This window comes from Pristis pectinata, chromosome 3 (genome assembly GCF_009764475.1).
Source record: "Pristis pectinata isolate sPriPec2 chromosome 3, sPriPec2.1.pri, whole genome shotgun sequence".
Lineage (NCBI taxonomy): Eukaryota > Metazoa > Chordata > Chondrichthyes > Rhinopristiformes > Pristidae > Pristis > Pristis pectinata.
In genome coordinates this window covers 9,152,436-9,170,520 of record NC_067407.1, presented here as the reverse complement: position 1 = coordinate 9,170,520, position 18,085 = coordinate 9,152,436, and the positions used below count along the sequence as shown (strand labels likewise).

Here is an 18,085-nt window from a genome sequence, read left to right as displayed (position 1 = left end):
TTGCAGTCCTGCATGGATTGGGTAGTTTCGCCTGTGGCAAATGAAAATGCAAACCCAGACCAGTTCTATGATGAGTGGTGTTTTCCCACAGTATTTTATACATTTGTTTATTTAGGATTTGGGCATCACTGCATTTATTACCTGTGCTGAATTGCCCTTGAACGGAGTGGTATGCCGGGCCATTTCAAAGGACATTTGAGAGTCAGTTATGAGCTGGATCTGGAGTCACATACAGACCAGATCAGGTGTGGATGGTAGCTATTGGTTTATTATTGTCACTTGTACCAAGGTACAGTGAAAAATTAGTCTTGCATACCGATCGTACAGGTCAATTCATTACACAGTGCAGTTACGTTGAGTCAGTACAGAGTGCATTGAGGTAGTACAGGTAAAAACCATAACAGTACAGAGTAAAGTGTCACAGCTACAGAGAAAGTGCAGTGCAATAAGGTGCAAGGTCACAACAAGGTAGATTGTGAGGTATAAGTCCATCTCATCGTATAAGGGAACTGTTCAATAGTCTTATCACAGTGGGGTAGAAGCTGTACCACCAGGCTTAAGGACAGCTTCTATTGGCAGATTGTTGGAATAAGTGGGAGAGGCAATGGATAGGGTGGCAGCCCATCACTGCAGCAAACCAAACGCAGTCAAGGTGAAACTACAGCACTGTTCACTCACTCGAACTCCTGGTGGATGATGCCACACTGCAGGGCACCTGTGGGGAAAATGTAACCTTCCCAGTGACACCGGACAGGACACCAGCCAGAGAAGCAAATCGCTTACTTTCATGCTCTGGCCTCACCCCACACTGATCACAAGCCTCACCGATCTCCAGCCTGCACCTCCCCCGATGACTTGATCTGCCCAAGTGCTACCCCGATGATTTCTTCCTCCCCTCCAGGTGAGTCCAACATCTGATCTCAATGCTGCCACTGAAATTTAGCTTGTTACAGTGTTTGAAAGAGAGATTTGTGCCAATCACAGCCTCCCAACCTTTAAAGCATTTTATAGTCAATGAATTGCTTTAAAGGAATATAACTGGTTTAATTCAGGGAAATGTAGCCTATTTAAGCACAGCAAGGTCTCGCAATAAGCAAGGTACTGATTTCTCTGTAAGGATGCTGAATGAAGGGATAACTATTGGCCAGTCCACCAGGGGCATCTTACCCTGCCTTCCTTTGAGATAAATATAGAGTATTCTACAGCACTATCTAAGAGTGGGTGGGGCTTTGGTTTAACATCTGATCCAGAAGGTGCAGCGTGCCAAGGTTCTTGTGCACAAGCCTCTGAAGACAAATAGATATTTATCAGGAGCTGGATAGGTTATCTGGCCCCACAAGCTTGGTCCAACATTCAATAAGTTCATGGCTGGCCATGTTGTAACCTAACTTTGTATTCCCACTGACCTCTAGGAACCTCTCAACAATCTATCTACCTCTGCCTTAAAAAGAAATTATATCTCTGCCTTAAATCTATCTACCTTTGCCTATCTACCTCTTTAACAACCTATCTTAAATCTGCCTGTCTACCTCTGCCTGTCTATCTTTTATAAAGAAATTAAATCCCTGCCTTTAAATCTATCTACCTCTGCCTTCCAGAAGAAGAAACATTCTCTCCATATCCAACCTGTTAATACCTCTCAGGATCTTACATACTTCAATGAAGTCCCTTCTTCCTCTTGTAAGATGCATGCACAGCCTGCCCAACTTTACCTTCATATGTCAACCTGCCTATTCCTTCCGGTTTGGATTGAGGCTTGAACCCACAGCCTGCTGACTTGGAGCAAGACTTAATTTGACACACAGGCAGCACAGTGATGGAGCTGGTAGAGCCGCTGCCTCTCAGCACCAGAGACCTGAGTTCAATCCTGACCTTGGGTGCTGTCTCTGTGGAGTTTGCACGTTCTCCCTGTAACTTGGTTTCCTCAGAGAGCTCGGGTTCCCTCCCACATCTCAAAGACGTGTGAACTGATTGGTTACTGTAAATTGCCCCTAGTGTATCGGGTCAGTGGTGGATCTGGTGGGAGTTAATGGGAATGTGAGGAGAATAAATAAAAATGGGATGACTCTGGGATTAATGTAGATAAGTTGTTGATGGTACGGATTTGGTGGAGGAAGCCGTGTCTCTTTATGACAAATGCCGGCATTCCTAAACCCCATGGCATAAGAAGGCCTTGTGCAATAGTAAACAGGCAGTTATGATTTACATAATTTATAACATAGGAGGACATATCGGCCCATCGTGTCCATGCTAGATCACAATCCCATTCCCCAATTAATTTTCCACGTAATCTATTCTCACATTTCCATCAACTCCCTCCAAGGTTCTATTACCAACCTACACACCAGGGGCAATTTAGAGTGCCCAATATGCTTACCAGAATGTAGGAGGAAACCAGAGCATCTGGTGGAAACCCACACAGCCATAGGGAGAATGTGCAGACTCCACCCAGACAGCACCGGAGGTCAGGATTGAACCAAGGTCTCTGGAGCTGTGAGACAGCAGCTCACTATGCTCCCCTTACTTCTAATAATGAGCAGGATGTGAACCTGGCAGTTCAGCTGCAGATGAATTTCTACCCACTGCTTCCCGTTCTCTTGCATTGCCAGAGTCAGATGAAGGATTCCTGCTTCACACCAGCATAACGCTGGAGTTGTGTCTCAGTCTTGCTCCAGAAGGCAGAGGGTCCAGAACGAGGATGCTGCCAGGACTCGAGGGCCTGAGTTATAGGGAGAGCTTGGGCAGGCTTTGACTTTATTCATAGAACATAGAACACTACAGCACAGTACAGGCCCTTCAGCCGATGATGTTGTGCCGACATTTTATCCTGCTCTAAGATCTATCTAACCCTTCCCTCCCACATAGCCCTCCATTTCTCTATCATTCATGTGGCACATAGGAACTTAGAATATTGGAGATTGAACGGTGACGTTACAGAGGTGTATACAATCATGAGGGGTATAGATCGGGTGAACGCACTCAGTCTTTTTTCCCCCAGGGAAGGGAAACTAAAAACTGGAGGGCATAGGTTGAAGGTGAGAGGTGAAAGATTTAAAGGACTTGAGGGGCAACTTCTTCACACTGAGGTTGGTGCGTTTCTGGAACGAGCTGCCAGAGGAAGTAGTTGAGGCAGGTACAGTAACAACATTTTAAAAAAAACATTTGGCTGAGTACATGGATGGGAAAGGATTTGAGGGATATGGGTCATAGAGCACTACAGCACAGAAGTAGGCTCTTCGGCCCATCTAGTCCATGCCAGCCTGGTTTTCTGCCGAGTCCCATCTACCTGCACCCGGACCATATCCCTCCATACCTCTCTCATCCATGTACCTATCCAAACTTCTCTTAAATGTTACAATTGAACCTGCATTCACCACTTCCGCTGGCAGCTTGTTCCACACTCGCACCACCCTCTGAGTGAAGTAGTTCCCCCTCAGATTCCCCTTAAGTATTTCACTCTAAACCCATGACCTCTAGTTCTCGTCTCACCCAACCTGAGGGGAAAAAGCCTGCATGCATTCACCCTGTCTATACCCCTCATTCTCCTGCGCTCCAGGGAATAAAGTCCTAACTTGTTCAACCTATCAACTTGAGGAAAAGTCCTGGCAACATCTGTGTAAATTTTCCCTGCACTCTTTCAAGCTTACTGATATCTTTCCTGTAGGTGGGTGACCAGAACTGCACACCTTACTCTAAATTTGGCCTCACCAACATCTTGTACAACTTCCACGTAACATCCCAACTCCTGTACTCAGTGCCCTGATTTATGAAGGCCCGAGTGTGAAAAGCTCTCTTTACGACCCTATCTACCTGTGATGCCTCTTTCAAGGATATGGAGATAAGATACCTTTATTAGTCACATGTACATCGAAACAGACAGTGAAATGCATCTTTTGCATAGAGTGTTCTGGGGACAGCCCGCAAGTGTCGCCACGCTTCCAGCGCCAACATAGCACGCCCACAACTTCCTAACCTGTACGTCTTTGGAATGTGGGAGGAAACCGGAGCACCCGGAGGAAACCCACGCAGACATGCGGAGAATGTACAAACTCCTTACAGACTGGCTGGATTTGAACCCAGGTCGCTGGTGCTATAAAGCGTTGTGCTAACTGCTACACTAAAATGCGGGCAGATGGGTCTAGCTTGGTGGGCACTAGGGTCGGCATGGATGAGTTGGGCCAAAGGGCCTGTTTCCGTGCTGTGTTACTCTGTGACTCCCCAGAGGCAGCCTCGGGCTGCTTGGCGTTTCAGCCTTTCTGTCAGTCAATCCTGACGCATAACTTCTGATTGGCTGGACAGTTGGGGTTGCAGTGAGTCGTGGAGCTGACCTGCAGCTGCCAGTCTCACGCTGTTGCCACAGGCCTTAAATATCCAGCTGCAAGCACAGCCCGGAGGCTGAGCTCTTAAAATAACCCTCCAAAAGTGCAAGCTGTACAACACTGCGAGACAGGGCAGCAACACAGAGTGGTGCAGCATGCCATCCCAGTAACTCCCAGTAACCAGGAGCTTCTGGGCAGTGTTCTAGCCTTTCAGGAGGTCACAGGGTCAAATCCCACTTGAGAGCAAAATTTAGACCAGAGGAGAGCTGGGGGGAGGGGGGTTTTGCTACATTATCAGAAGATGCTGCCTTTCCAAAGAGAGATTAAACGAGTCCCCCTCTCAGTGTCACAGAGTCATACAGCACGGAAACAGGCCCTTCGACCCAACTGGTCTATGCCGACCAACATTCTCACCGAAGCTAGTCCCATTTGTCAGAGTTTGGGCAGACACGGTGAAATATTACAGCGCCAGCGACCTGGGTTCAATTCCCGCCGCTGTCTGTAAGGAGTTTGTACGTTCTCCCCGTGTCTGCGTGGGTTTCCTGCGGGTGCTCTGGTTTCCTCCCACATTCCAAAGACATACAGGTTAGGAAGTTGTGGGCGTGCTATGTTGGCGCCGGAAGTGTGGCGACACTTGCGGGCTGTCCCCAGAACACACTACGCAAAAAAGATGCTGTGTGTTTCAACGTACGTGTGACTAAAAGTTATTTTATCTTATCTTACCCCTCTAAACCTTTCCTATCCATGTACTTGTCTAAGTACCTTATAAATATTGTTAATGTACCTGCCTCAACTACTTCCTCTGGCAGCTCATTCCATATACTGACCACCCTCCGGGTGAAGAAGTTGCCCTTCAGGTTCCTATTAAATCTTTCCCCGCTCACCTTAAACCTATGCCCTCTAGTTCTTGATTCTCCAACCCTGGGGAGAAAGACTGTACACATTCACCCTATCAATGCCCCTCATGATTTTATACACCCCTATAAGATCAGCCCTCATTCTCCTACGCTCCGGTGAAAAAAGTCCCAACCTGCTCAACCTCCCTCTGGATATAGAACATCCTATGACACTCTTTCAAACAATCAGTCCCACCACCAACTACATTCTTCCCTTCCGTTCCTGCTTTCTGCAGGGATCACACTCCATGACTCCCCTCCCTAGGCACTCTCGCCTGTAACTGCAGGAGGTGTAACACCTGCCCCTACACCTCCTCCCTCATCGTCATCCAGGGACCTAAACAGCCCTTCCAGCTGAAGCATTCTTTCACATGCACACCCCCTGGGGTTTGCATGTGAACAGGTCCTCCCATTGTGGCCTCCTCTATGTCGGTGAAACTGGATGCAGACTGGGCGTCTGCTTCACTGAGCACCTTTGCTCCATCCGCCATGGCCTTCTGGGTCTCCGGGTTGCCAGTCATTTCAATTCTCATCCCATTCCCACTCCCGAGATGTCTGTCCTTGGCCTGCTCCACTGCCGAGTTGAGGCTGAATGCAAACTAGAGAAACAGCACCTCGTATCCCACCTACAACCTGACGGTATGAACTTTGAATTCTCCAACTGCAGGTGGCAGCTCCCCATCTGTCCCTTCTTCCTCACCTCCTGATCCACCTGGCCCCATCACCCTGTCTCTTTCCCCTCTGCTCTCTCCATCTGCCCATCACCCACACATTCCTCCCACTGGTTCTCCTCCCCCACTGGTACTGTCTGGTCTCCACCCCCCACCCCCCACGCTCCACCTTCCTCTCCTGTCAGATTCCATCATCTTCAGCCCTTTGTCACTTCAGCCTATCACCTTCCAGCCTCTGATATCATTCCCACTCTTCCCCCCCCCCCACCATTTGCCCATAACCCTCACCTGGATCCACCTATCACCTGCCAGCTCTTGCTCCAGCCCTTCCCTCCACCTCTTTATACTGGCCATCTCCCCTCGATCTTTCAGTCCAGTTGAAGGGTCTCGACCCAAAACGTCGACTGTCCATTTCCCTCCACAGATGCTGCCTGACCCACTGAGTTCCTCCAGCATTTTCTGTGTTGCTCCCGATTCCAGCATCTGCAGTCTCTTGTGTCTCCAAGCGAGACGTCTTAGTGTCCTGGCCAATATTGGTCCCTTGTCTGATATCACTGCTCATTAAAATTACATCCAATCACAATTACCTGGTTACTTATCACTCTAACATTAGTGGGACGTGGCTGTCTGCAGGTTGGGTAATGCATCTCCCAGCCCTATGACAGTAATTACACTTCCAAAGGATTTCGTTGATTGTGAAGCCTTTGCTGATTGAATAAAATCAATATTTTCATTCAGTCAGTCCTCTACAAGCCTCAAGGCACACATGAGTGGCCTGTCCGTAATGCGGTGGAGTATGAGCAGGACTTGAGTGGCTGTATCTCCACTGTAAATACTATGTGCTTCATCTTATCTTGCCATAGTTAAGATGAGACAGGAACTGGGTCTAGATGATGAAGGGAAGAGGTCAAATTTGCTGGCCAACACATTCCAGCTGTCACACTGGAGTTTATTGTTCCAGGAGTCCGACGACTATTGGTCGAGCAGTGCTTTAATAAGAAAATCTCACACACACACACACACGCACGCACGCACGCACGCACACACACACACACACACACACACACACACACACACACACACCACCCCTTTCTGGGAAAAGTGGTCTCTTTCTGACATGCCTCGGTTCGAATCTCCCACATTTTACAAGTAATCAGAAGTAAATTACCCACAGTCTGTCTTGTTTCTTGCAAGAAGACTTGCGTCAAGTACAACCACTTTAAGGTTGAGAAAGAGGAGTTGTGTAATCGTAACTTGGAGCTCAAATCAGTGAGCTGGCGTTTACATCCAATTAATCAGAGGCACAGACAGAACTTTCAGTACAGTTCCTGTTATTACTGCAGAAAAATAAATCCATTAAAAAGAAAGGCCAAGGCAATCTATCTTGACAAAGCAGACTAATAAATAAGTTTCCATTGTTGTTAGGGGATGGAATGTGTTGCCTGAAAAATTGAAGTAGATTTGATACTGCCTCTCTAAAGGAAGGCAGATGAAGAATTAAGGAAAGATCTGCTGGACAGTGGGGATAAAAGCAGAGTGTTAGGACTAATAGGATGGCTGCCTCACTGTACTGACATGGTGGGCAAAATGGTCTCCTGAGTTATTTGAGTCCACTGTATTTAAATGTGAGCAGAATATGCGCGTATTTTTATTTTTTAAGATATATCCGAATATTGTACAAAAAGCTATATTGTATGACTAATATTTCTGATATTTTTTAAAAAAGTGAACAATACTCCAGCTAACAAATCCTTACCCTGGTTCTCTGACTTGTATTCAGACAGGTTCCTCCTGGGTCAAAGTCAAGTTTATTGTCATATGCATCAGTACATGCATGCACAGATGCAATGAAAAACTTACTTGCAGCAACATCACAGGCACATAGCATCAGAAGCAGCATTCACAGGAAAAACATAATTAAACATAAATTATATGCAATTTTTACAAGAAGAACACAATAAAATGAAAAAAAGAACAATGTCCATTTTAGTGCAAAGTGGTCATAGTGCTGTTGAACTGCAGTGATTAGGGTTTTGCCGGTTGGTTCAAGAATCAAATGGTTGAAGGGAAGTAGCTGTTCTTCAACCTGGTGGTGTGGGACTTCAGGCTTCTGTACCGCCTGCCTGACGGTAGTTGCGAGAAGCTGGCATGGCCCGGATGGTGGGGATCTTTGGTGATGAATGTTGCCTTCTTGAGGCAGCGCCTCCTGTAAATACTTCTGGTGGTGTGGAGGGTTCTGTTCCTGAGAACCGTTTGTAAGAAGTTGGAAAATATAGCCGCCTGGCAATATATTTAAATAAAAACATAGGTCAACCAAGGACAACGTGTAGTTAAACAGGGACGTTTAACTCAACCATTCAGACATTGCCTCAAACCGAGTTCCCACACAGCAGAAGATGTCTGAGCCAGTAAATCCATCCCACCAGTCTCCTAGGCACTCGTTCGTATGGACGGGTTGTACACAAGTCAGGTGTTCTCAATTTGGGGAGGCCCATTGAGTCCATGCTGGTTCTCGGAGCAATCCCATCAGCCCCATTCGCCCTATTACTTCCCTATAACCTGTACTCCCTCACATGCTCATCAACGCCTACGTGCCTCTGCTCCCACCCACTAGCACTCGGGCAACTTACAGTAGCAGTTAACCAACCACCAGGAGGAAACTGGAGCACCCTGGGGGGAAAACCTCTGCGGTCTCAGGGAGAACATGCAAACTCCACACAGACGGTACCTGAGGTCAGGATTGAACCCATGTCACTAGAGCTGCGAGGCAGCAGCTCTACCTACTGTGCCCCCTCCGTCCCCCCCGCAGACTCAAGTTTTATTTGATGCCCCTGACAAGGCTGCGTTTATTGCCAGTTTATTCTTGGAATGGGGCTGCCACTGGTGGGGAGGGGTTGTCCCACAAGGAAAAACTGTGAAAACCAGGCCTGTCTTCTCCAGACTTTAGAAGAATGAGAGGTGATCTCATTGAAACATTTTGACAGGGTAGATATGCCAGATATGAGTGAGGTCCACCTGTGATCTCACTCGGTCATAGCTGGGTGGTGTTTACTGCCATTGCTGGTTCCACGAGCACAGCTACCTTCTTGAACCAAATCTTTGTAACAGTTGCATGAAACTGATTGGCTGTGTTGGCAACTTCAGCAGCTTTGCAGAACACAAGGACAATCCTGAGCTTCTAGTTGCCTGACACTTTAATTCTCCGTCCCACTCTGACTTCTGCCCTTGACCTCTTGTGTGACTCCAACATTGCCCAGCATTAGTTCCAGGACCAGCATTATCTGTCAACCAGGCACGTTACAGCCCTCATGTCTTTATGTTGAGTTTAACTTATTTTTCCACAGGTGTGATTTGTCCTCTTTCTAAATGTTTCTGTATCATTTTGTTCAAACTGTAGGTTTTTAAGGTTTTTTTTACCCTGACGACTTTAACCTGCTCCCTCTCACAGATGTTCCCTGCCCTAGAACGAGAGAGGTATAGGACAGAAACAGGTCTTTGAGCCCAGCAGGTCTGCATCGACCATGCACCCATTTACACTGATCCCATTTTGTTCTCCCCACATTCCCAATACCTCTCCACCTAGTCCTCTCTGCAGCTTTAAATTCTCTTGTCTTCGCAATTTTCCAGTCTGATAAAGGACCTTGACCTGAAACATTGACCGTTTCTCTCCCCATTGATGCTGCCTGACCCACTGAGCATTTTCTGTTTTTGTTTCAATGATTGACGACAGCCACCCACTGAAGGGACACTGAAGGCCAATCCAGGTTGGGGGTTTCACACTGAAAGATGTGATTGAATAATTTGGAATTTTTAACAATAATTGAGCTTCTACTTCTCCTGCTATCATGTGAATTTAGATTCTCAGTCTGCCTCAGTGGGATTGGAACTGTTGGATTATCAGTCCACAGTCTACTGAACTACTAGTAAAGTTATCCATCGATTACACCACCAGTTGATTTTGTCCTTAAGTCAGAAAATAACATAAAAGTTACTCGATACAGTAACCGTTCCTCCACAGTATTGTATTGAGTGGCATCAAAAGTACAGAAGACTAACAAGAAAGAACAATTACTGAAGGTGGAGAGAGAGGAAACTAGTTCTGCTGTTTGTGGGAGCGTACGTTAGACTTTTGAATGTAATAATATGGGAGCTCGATCGTATGTAGGGGTGTCTGTAAGTCAAGTGTTCATCACTTGGGACGACCTGTAACGGGCCGCAATTTAATATCTACATTTGGGGCTGTGATATAGTTATACAGCACAGAAACAGGCCCTTTGGCCCAACTCATCCATGCCGACCAAGGTGCTCACCAAACTAGTCCTGTTTGCCTGCATTTGGCCTATATCCCTCTAAACCTTTCCTATTCGTGTACCCGTCCAAGTACCTTTTAAATGTTGTTATGGTACCTGCCTCAACTATCTCTGGCAGCTCCTTCCACATACGCACCACCCTCTGCGTGGAAAAAATTGCTCCTCAGGTCCTTTTTAAATCTTTCCTGTCTCACCTTAAACCTACAGGTATGCCCTCTAGTTTTTGGTTCCCTTTCCCTGGGAAAAAGACTGTGTGCATTCACCCTGTCTGTGCCCTTCATGATTTTATACACCTCTGTAACGTCAATTTCCTACACTCCAAGGAATAAAATCCTAGTCCGTTCAACTGCTCCCAATAACCCAGGCCCTCGAGTCCTAGTAATGTTCTCATAAATCTTTACACTATTTCCAGCTTAATGACGTCTTTCCTGCAAAAGAGTAACCAAAGATCAACTGAGTTGTGGCCAAAGCCTTCTCATTCTGGTTTGTCCCACGACCCGTCGAGGTGAGACTAATGGTTTACCTTTTTCTTCCGACGTTCCCAACAGCTGACTGAACACAGGGACCATCGAGGCAGTGCCTATGGCTTGGGGTCGTGGTGTCACCTGCCCCTTTACGAGGAAGCAATGCACCTGGCGGAAGATGGGAAGGTGTTCTGCCGCGTCCTGAGGTAATTGCGGAGGAGTTTGTCTTTGGTCTCTGGTGCTAAGCAGGTGCAAAAGTATTGGTGGCCATTTGAACTCGCCTCCCTTGGGTTGTCTTCCATTTTGTTGATCAAGAGCCAACGAGCCCTGGCGGTTAGTGCCAGCGATCGGAGGCCAGTTTCTCCCCGAGGAGGCTAGCGTACCTGACGGTGCAGAGCAGGCACTGAGGGCTCGGAGGGGTGGGGATTGGAAACTGGCAATGTGGAGGGGCCACAGAGGAGCAGTGCCTAAGATTCGCTGCCGAAGATGGCAAGGCATGGAAGATGGAAGAGGGTAGTTCAAGCAAATATGTCCCCACCGGCATAGGGGCAGTACTCCGGGGAAAGGGTAGAAGGCCAGCGGAGGAGTGAGCCCGGGGAGGGGCAATTCTCTGGGTGAGGTTAGGAATCCGGCAGGGGCGGGAGTGGGTGGAAACAGAAGGCTGGTGTAGTCTGGGAGTGAGAGCAGGACCTGGTGAAGAGACAGAACCCCAGGTGCGGTGAGTTGGCACGTGGGAGGGACAGTCTTCACGGGAAGAAGAGGCCTTGGGGGAGAATGAATTAAACAAAGAGCTGGAGGAACTCAGCGGGTCAGGCAGCATCCGTGGAGGGAAATGGACAGTTCCTCTAGCAGTTTGTTTTTTTGCTCCGGATTCCAGCATCTGCAGTCTCTTGTGTCTCGGGGAGAATTAGCCTCAATACGGGTAATACCCCAGCGGGTGAGAATTAGCTAAGTGCGGAGGCAGTAGCCTGGGGGATGGGGTGGTAGTGAGGCTGCAGTACTCTAGGGGAGGGACACTACCCTCGAGGTGGAGAATTATCTGGAGGGAGGGCATTACCCTGGGGGAGGCGTGAAGATCAGATCCCAGGTGAGGCCGCACTCAGAGTATTGTGCACAGTTTTGGTCACCCTGTTACAAGAAAGATATTATTAAACTAGAATGAATGCAGAAAAGACTTACCAGGATGTTGCCTGAGTTACAAGGAGAGGCTGCATAGACTAGGACTTTATTCCCTGCAATGTAGGAGATCAAGGGGTGACCTGATAGAGGTATATAAGATCATGAGGGGCATAGACAGGGTGAACGCACATAGTCTTTTACCCGGGGAGGGGGGCGCTGCTGAAAACGAGGCATAGGTTTAGGATCAGAAGCGAGAGATTTAAGAGGGACATCGGGCCGCAGCTTTCACACAAAGGATGGTGCGTATTTGGAACGAGCTGCCAGAAACAGTGGTTGAGGTGGGCACATTAGCAACGTTTAAAAGCCATCTAGATAAATACATGGATAGGAGAGGTATCGAGGGCTATGGGCCAAACACGAGCAGATGGGACTGGCTTGCTGGGCAACACAGTCGGCATGGATGCATTGGGCCGAAGAGCATGTTTCCATGCTGGATGACTCTATGAGAGTGGGGCAGTACCACAGGTGGTGTGGGGCACTAGAACATTAGTCCTCAGGTGTCATTCGGACCCCTTCAGTGAACATGTCCACGGCAGCAGACCGTTCCCTGAAGGCAGCTCCTGGTTGGGGAGGTCCAGTTCAGCATGTTCCACCATGGAGAGTTCGAGCCTCACCCCCAGAAGTGTCTCAGCACTCAGCTGTCAACAGACTTTAATATATCTATCTTTAATATATTTATTTAATGTATCTATCTAAAACTCAGTCCAGTTTGTTACTAAAAATGTTGACGAGTGTGTCTGGTTCTTGACATTTCTTCTGGTCCTGTGCTCTCTCTCCAAAAGGACAGAGTTGTTGGAGTGTGTGGGCGACAGTGACTTTCTGGCCAAGGTACACTGTGTGCGTCAGGCTTTTCAGGTAACGTCACCACAACTCATTCTTTTGGTATGTACACAGGAGTGGTTCGCTCTTTGTAGCATGCTTTATAAACCACTAGTTAGACCTCAGTTGGGGCATTGTGTCCAATTCAGGGCCCAGCTCTGTAGCAAAGATCTCAAGATCTTGGGGAGGGTATAGAGGAGATATACTGGGGTGGTCTGGTGGTAGGAACTTAAGTCATGTGGCAAGTATGAGGAAACTGGGATGGTTCTTCTTGGAGCAAAGGGGGTTGAGGAGATGCTTCGTCACATTCAAAATTATGAAGGGTTTTAATATTAAGAGTAGATTGGAGAAAGGCGTTTCGTTGACGGGAAGAATGGGGAAAACAGGAGACACAGACTGAAAATAATTAGCAAAAAAACTGTGGTGGTGAGGGGGAAGGAGGGCAGACGATATTTTTATATCCAGTAATCCGTTACAATTCGAGACACTTTGCCTGAAGCTGGTTCAGCAACAGCTTTCAGACTGAGTTGGATGTATTTTTTGCCATGATGTGAGAGAAAAGGCAGGCAATGAGCCTGGTTGGAATGGGCCAGAACAGGCCTGATGGGCCAAATAGCCTGTGCTGTGAGATTATGATTCTAAGAGTTAAAGGTAGAATATTAGACTTTGTTCTTGAAATGTTGTCACTATTGTATTGTAGCAGCCACTTTGCAGATCCCACCAACATTACTGTGAGTAGAGCAAGCTCTAACCTATTTCTTTGATGGAGCTCAAGTGATAATTAACAGCCAGGACACCCGGGAGAACTCGCCTACTGTTTTTGAATAGATCCCTGAAGGAGCCAGACCCAAGCTTGGTCTTACTGAATGGAAAAATACGATGATGCTGGAGGAACTCAGCAGGACAGGCAGTTGAAGTGACTGACAACGGGGAGATGCAGATCGCTGTTACTCCCCCTCCCACACTATCACTGATATGTCAGTCCTCGGCCTCCTCCACTGCCAGGAGAATTCCAAGCACAAACTGGAGGAACAGCACCTCATTTTCCATCTTGGAACCTTGCAGCCTAACGGCATGAACGTTGAATTCTCCCACTTTAAGTAACCCCCACCCCACATCCCCACACCACCCCCCCCCACCTCACCATGCTTCTTCTCTTCTTCCTTTTCCTAGCCTCTTTTCTACCTTTTTTTTCCCTTTCTCTCCTTACCTTTGACCCATCCCCCAGTGGATCTGCTCTCCCCCCCTCCCCCACACCTGCCTATCACTATCTCTTACCTGCATCGACCTGTCACCACCTTGAGCCCACCCCGCCTCCCCCCCTTCTGTCCACCTATCACTGCTCTGCTTTTCCCTCCTATATATTGGGCTTCCCCATTTCCTGAGGAAGGGTCCTGACCCAAAACGTTGACCGCCTGCTTTTCTCCACGGATGCTGCCTGGCCTGCTGAGTTCCTCCAGCATCATCGTATTTTCATCTAGATTCCATCATCTGCAGTCCTTTATTTCTCTTGGTCTTACTTCTCAATTAAAGATCAACACTTCTGACAGTGGAGCAGATTCTCAGTACTGTATTAGAGTGTCAGCCTGGATTATGTGTTAACAGTTGTGGAGTGAGTCTTGAAACCATGCTGTCTGACTAGGAGACAACGGTACAGCAAGCTGACGTTCTTTAAAGAATTCAGTCGTGATGTACTTTGAAGAGCAGTGACTAGTTTCCATTTCACCAAAGTGGTGTTCATTGAAGGAGATTTGTTGGTCAGAACATCTCCCTAGTCTTCTGCAATACTGTATATCAGGATGTTTTCCAGCGATGTGAAGGGCAGTGTTCTTCTCTCAGCATGATGCTGAAGCAGCTCCAAGCTAATAAAAACAAGTGAAGCACAATGTGTAGGCCTGATGTTAAAGGAGTTGTGGGATTTCATGTTATCTGCATTACAAGAGCTGGAGAAACATGGGTTCTTCATCCACAAACCTGTGGAAATTGGCTTTCTAAGAGAATCAGTAACTTTTTTGGAGTGGAAATATGGTCAAGGAGTAGAATGGAGCTTGAGCTGCCAGCGTTATGTGCCAAACTGTTCAGGTCACCTCGTTATAGGAAAGATATGGAAGCTTTAGAGAGGGTGCAGAGGAGATTTACCAGGATGCTGCCTGGATTGGAGAACATGTCTTGGAGAACAAGGTTGAGCGAGCTAGGGCTTTTCTCTTTGGAGCGATGCAGGATGAGAGGCGACTTGATGGAGGTGTATAAGATTATGAAGGGCATAGATAGAGTGGACAGCCAGCACCCTTTGCCCAGGGCAGCAATGGCCAATACCAGAGAACATCAGTTTAAGGTCAGAGGAAGAAAGTTTAGGGGAGATGTCAGAGGCAGGTTTTTCTTTACACAGAGAGTGGTGGGTGCCTGGAACGCACTGTCAGGGGCTGATACAATAGGGACATTTAAAAGACTCTTAGATAGGCACGTGGATGTAAGGAAAATGGAGGGTTATGGGCTGTGTAGGAGAGAAGGGTTAGATTGATCAGGGAAGAGGTTTATATAGGTCGGCACAGCATGGTGGGCTGAAGGGTCTGTACTGTGCTGTACTGTTCTATGTTGATGAGTAGCAACAACAGCTACCACTTATTAACCACCCTTAATGAAGCTTCATGGGAACATTGTCTAACAGAATTGCTGCTAATCTTCACAAAGAGTTATTAAGCTGGCTAATGATAAGCTTGGTCAAAGAGTAAGTCTGAAAGAGTTTCTTGAGAGAGAGAGAGGAGGAGGAGCACAGACAGAGGTCGAGGAAGGGGATTTCAGAGCCTCAATAGCTGAAGGTAGGACCCCCAGAGGTAGAACCATAGAACACTACAGCACAGAAAACAGGCCATTTGGCCCTTCTAGTCTGTGCCGAATGTAGAGCAATTAAGTTTAAGGTAGAGCAGGAGGTCAGAATTAGAGGGGCACAGAGGTTTATAAGGCTGGAGAAGATTACAGAGATAGGGAAGGCCAATACTGTGAAGAGATTTGAATGCAAGGGTGAGTACTATAAAGTCAGTGATGCATAACCAGCAGCCAAAAAGCACAGAGGGCGTGGATGAACAGGACGTGGTGCGTCAACGGCAATGCTTGATGTTGACAAGACTAGCTGGGACGTCTTGAAAAAAGGTTGAGACGTGCATTTGGTGGCCGTTTCACTTGACTTTCTCCACGATTCCAGGTAATTCTTTCTGATGCCACAAATATAAAGTATTTTGCAGAGATGGGGAAAAAGATTCTTTCTGCAATAATGATGAAAGCCCACAAGGTATGGACTCAAGCTGTTTTATCTTGCAACTCTGTTCTGGTCATTATGTTTTGTCTTGATATAAGAGATTTGTTATAAAACAGAACTCCATTCCTCCCGTACAGATTCCCATCACCTGGTCTAGCCCATCATCCAGACTTCCATTGCCTACACTCAGTTCCCTAGTATGACAAGATGAACTCTTAACCTCACAATCTACCTCGTTGTGACCTTGCACCTTATTGACTACCTGCACTGCACTTTCTCTGTAGCTGTGACACTTTACTCTGTATTCTGTATTGTTTTACCTTGTACTACCTCAATGCACTGTGTAATGAATTGATCTGTATGAACGGTATGCAAGACAAGTTTTTCACTGTACCTCAGTACAAGTGACAATAATAAACCAGTTCCAATTCCCACTGACCCACTCCCATTGTCCATGCTGCTCCCCCCACTTACTGTTCCAGCATCAACAATCCCATACTAATCCATGAATGGTATTCAATTATCTGCATCACCACACACACATTATCCATGCTTGCATCAGCTGCAGTTTCGCATTAACCACTGTTAATGTTCCATTATCTCTATGCCTTCAATCCTGGCTGTCCCATTTAATGTTCTTGTAATATTCCCAGTGCTGTAATGGTATTCTCATTATCCACCCTTATGGAATCCATAATTCGTGTTTTCAATGCCTGCTCTTCTCCTGACTGGGTTTTCACTATTCTTGTTTATATTATCCTGGTTCCCTTAATCCATGCTTCCATCATTCACTTCCCAAAGACCACACTACAAGTTATTCCTATTCCATTACCTGCATTTCCAACATCCCCTATTCCCACTTTCAGAAGCCTTCCATTACACAATAACTCATTATCCATGTCGCCAGTGTGCATATTCTACCACGTGAATGAGCCAGTCAGATGGACTGCTTTGTCCTGGATCTTGTCAAACTTGAGCCTTACAGCTAGTAGAGAATGTTTCCTTATGCCTTAGAGTCAGACAGCACAGAAACGGGCCATTTGGCCCATCAAGTCCATGCCGTCCATCAAGTACCCATTTACACTAATCTTACACTAATTCAATTTTATTCTCCTCCCATTCCCATCAACTCCCCCCAGATTCTACAACTCATCTTGGCATTAAGAGCAACTTACAGTGACCGGTTAACCTACTAACCCACATATCTTTGAGATGTGGGAGGGAACCAGAGATAAGGGAGGAAACCCACGCGGTCACAGGGAGAACATGCAAACTCCACACAGACAGCTCCAGAGGTCAGGATTTTTTTCAGAGGTTTTGCACAATTGGGTCCTTCCCAGAATCCCTTGCTGGCCTCCACTGGGATATATTTTTGGTGTCCACCCTGAGTGTAAAATGGGCAAAGATGAATTGTTGATTTCATTGGAAATAAAATTAAGGGGAGATGTACAACGAGTAGGTAATCTGTCATTGTCTGTTCTACACCATTGCACAAAGCTCAGATCTGCCTCACTGTATCCTTCCCGTCATTTCGTGAAATTTCAGAGATTCTTTACTGAATTCTGCTGCACCCTCAGAGGATGGAAACAAAATTCCTCAGCGCCAACTAATTTCAAGGTCTCTGTGACATGTTTTAGAATCCAAAGAGGTTTGCGGAAGTCTTTGAGGAGATGATGTTCTTCCTGCAGCAAACCGACCACTGGGATACAACTCAACAGGAACTTGCATCACGAGGGGTGAGTCCAGATTGTAGTGTGGTGCGCTATGAGGAAGGAACTGAGGAATATTGTGTCTCACTATCTAAAATGTAATTGGTAGTGGGCCTTATTGTGCTGTACTAAAAGTATATAAAAGGTAAATTCTTACAAAAGTAAATCAGGTGATCAGGACCAGTGGAAGAATGGGCTTTGAGGGAAGGTTAATGTATGAGAGGTGTGTTTGAGGGAAGGTTAATGTACAGGAGGGGTGGGCTTTGAGAGAGGGTTAATGTACAGGAGGGGTGGGCTTTGAGGGAGGGTTAATGTATGAGAGGTGGATTTGAGGGAAGGTTAATATATAAGAGGTGTGTTTGAGGGAAGGTTAGTGTACGGGAGGGGTGGACTTCAGGGAAGGTTAGTGTACAGGAGGGATGGGCTTTGGGAGAGAAGAAATAGGAGCAGGAGTGGGCCAAT

The 18,085-nt window shown here is 46.9% G+C and overlaps 1 protein-coding gene across 4 annotated transcripts in view; it reads left to right on the top strand.

Moving 5' to 3' along the window:
- The window catches only part of miga1 (mitoguardin 1), a 69,858-nt gene that overhangs the window by 36,837 nt on the left and 14,936 nt on the right, over window positions 1–18,085 (top strand). For all 4 annotated transcript variants that reach the window (XM_052012815.1, XM_052012814.1, XM_052012816.1 and 1 more), the window contains 4 exons: window positions 10,745–10,866; window positions 12,622–12,694; window positions 15,861–15,947; window positions 17,552–17,650. In XM_052012815.1, coding sequence (XP_051868775.1) covers window positions 10,745–10,866; window positions 12,622–12,694; window positions 15,861–15,947; window positions 17,552–17,650 — 381 coding nt within the window. The remainder of the gene's footprint in view (window positions 1–10,744; window positions 10,867–12,621; window positions 12,695–15,860; window positions 15,948–17,551; window positions 17,651–18,085) is intronic.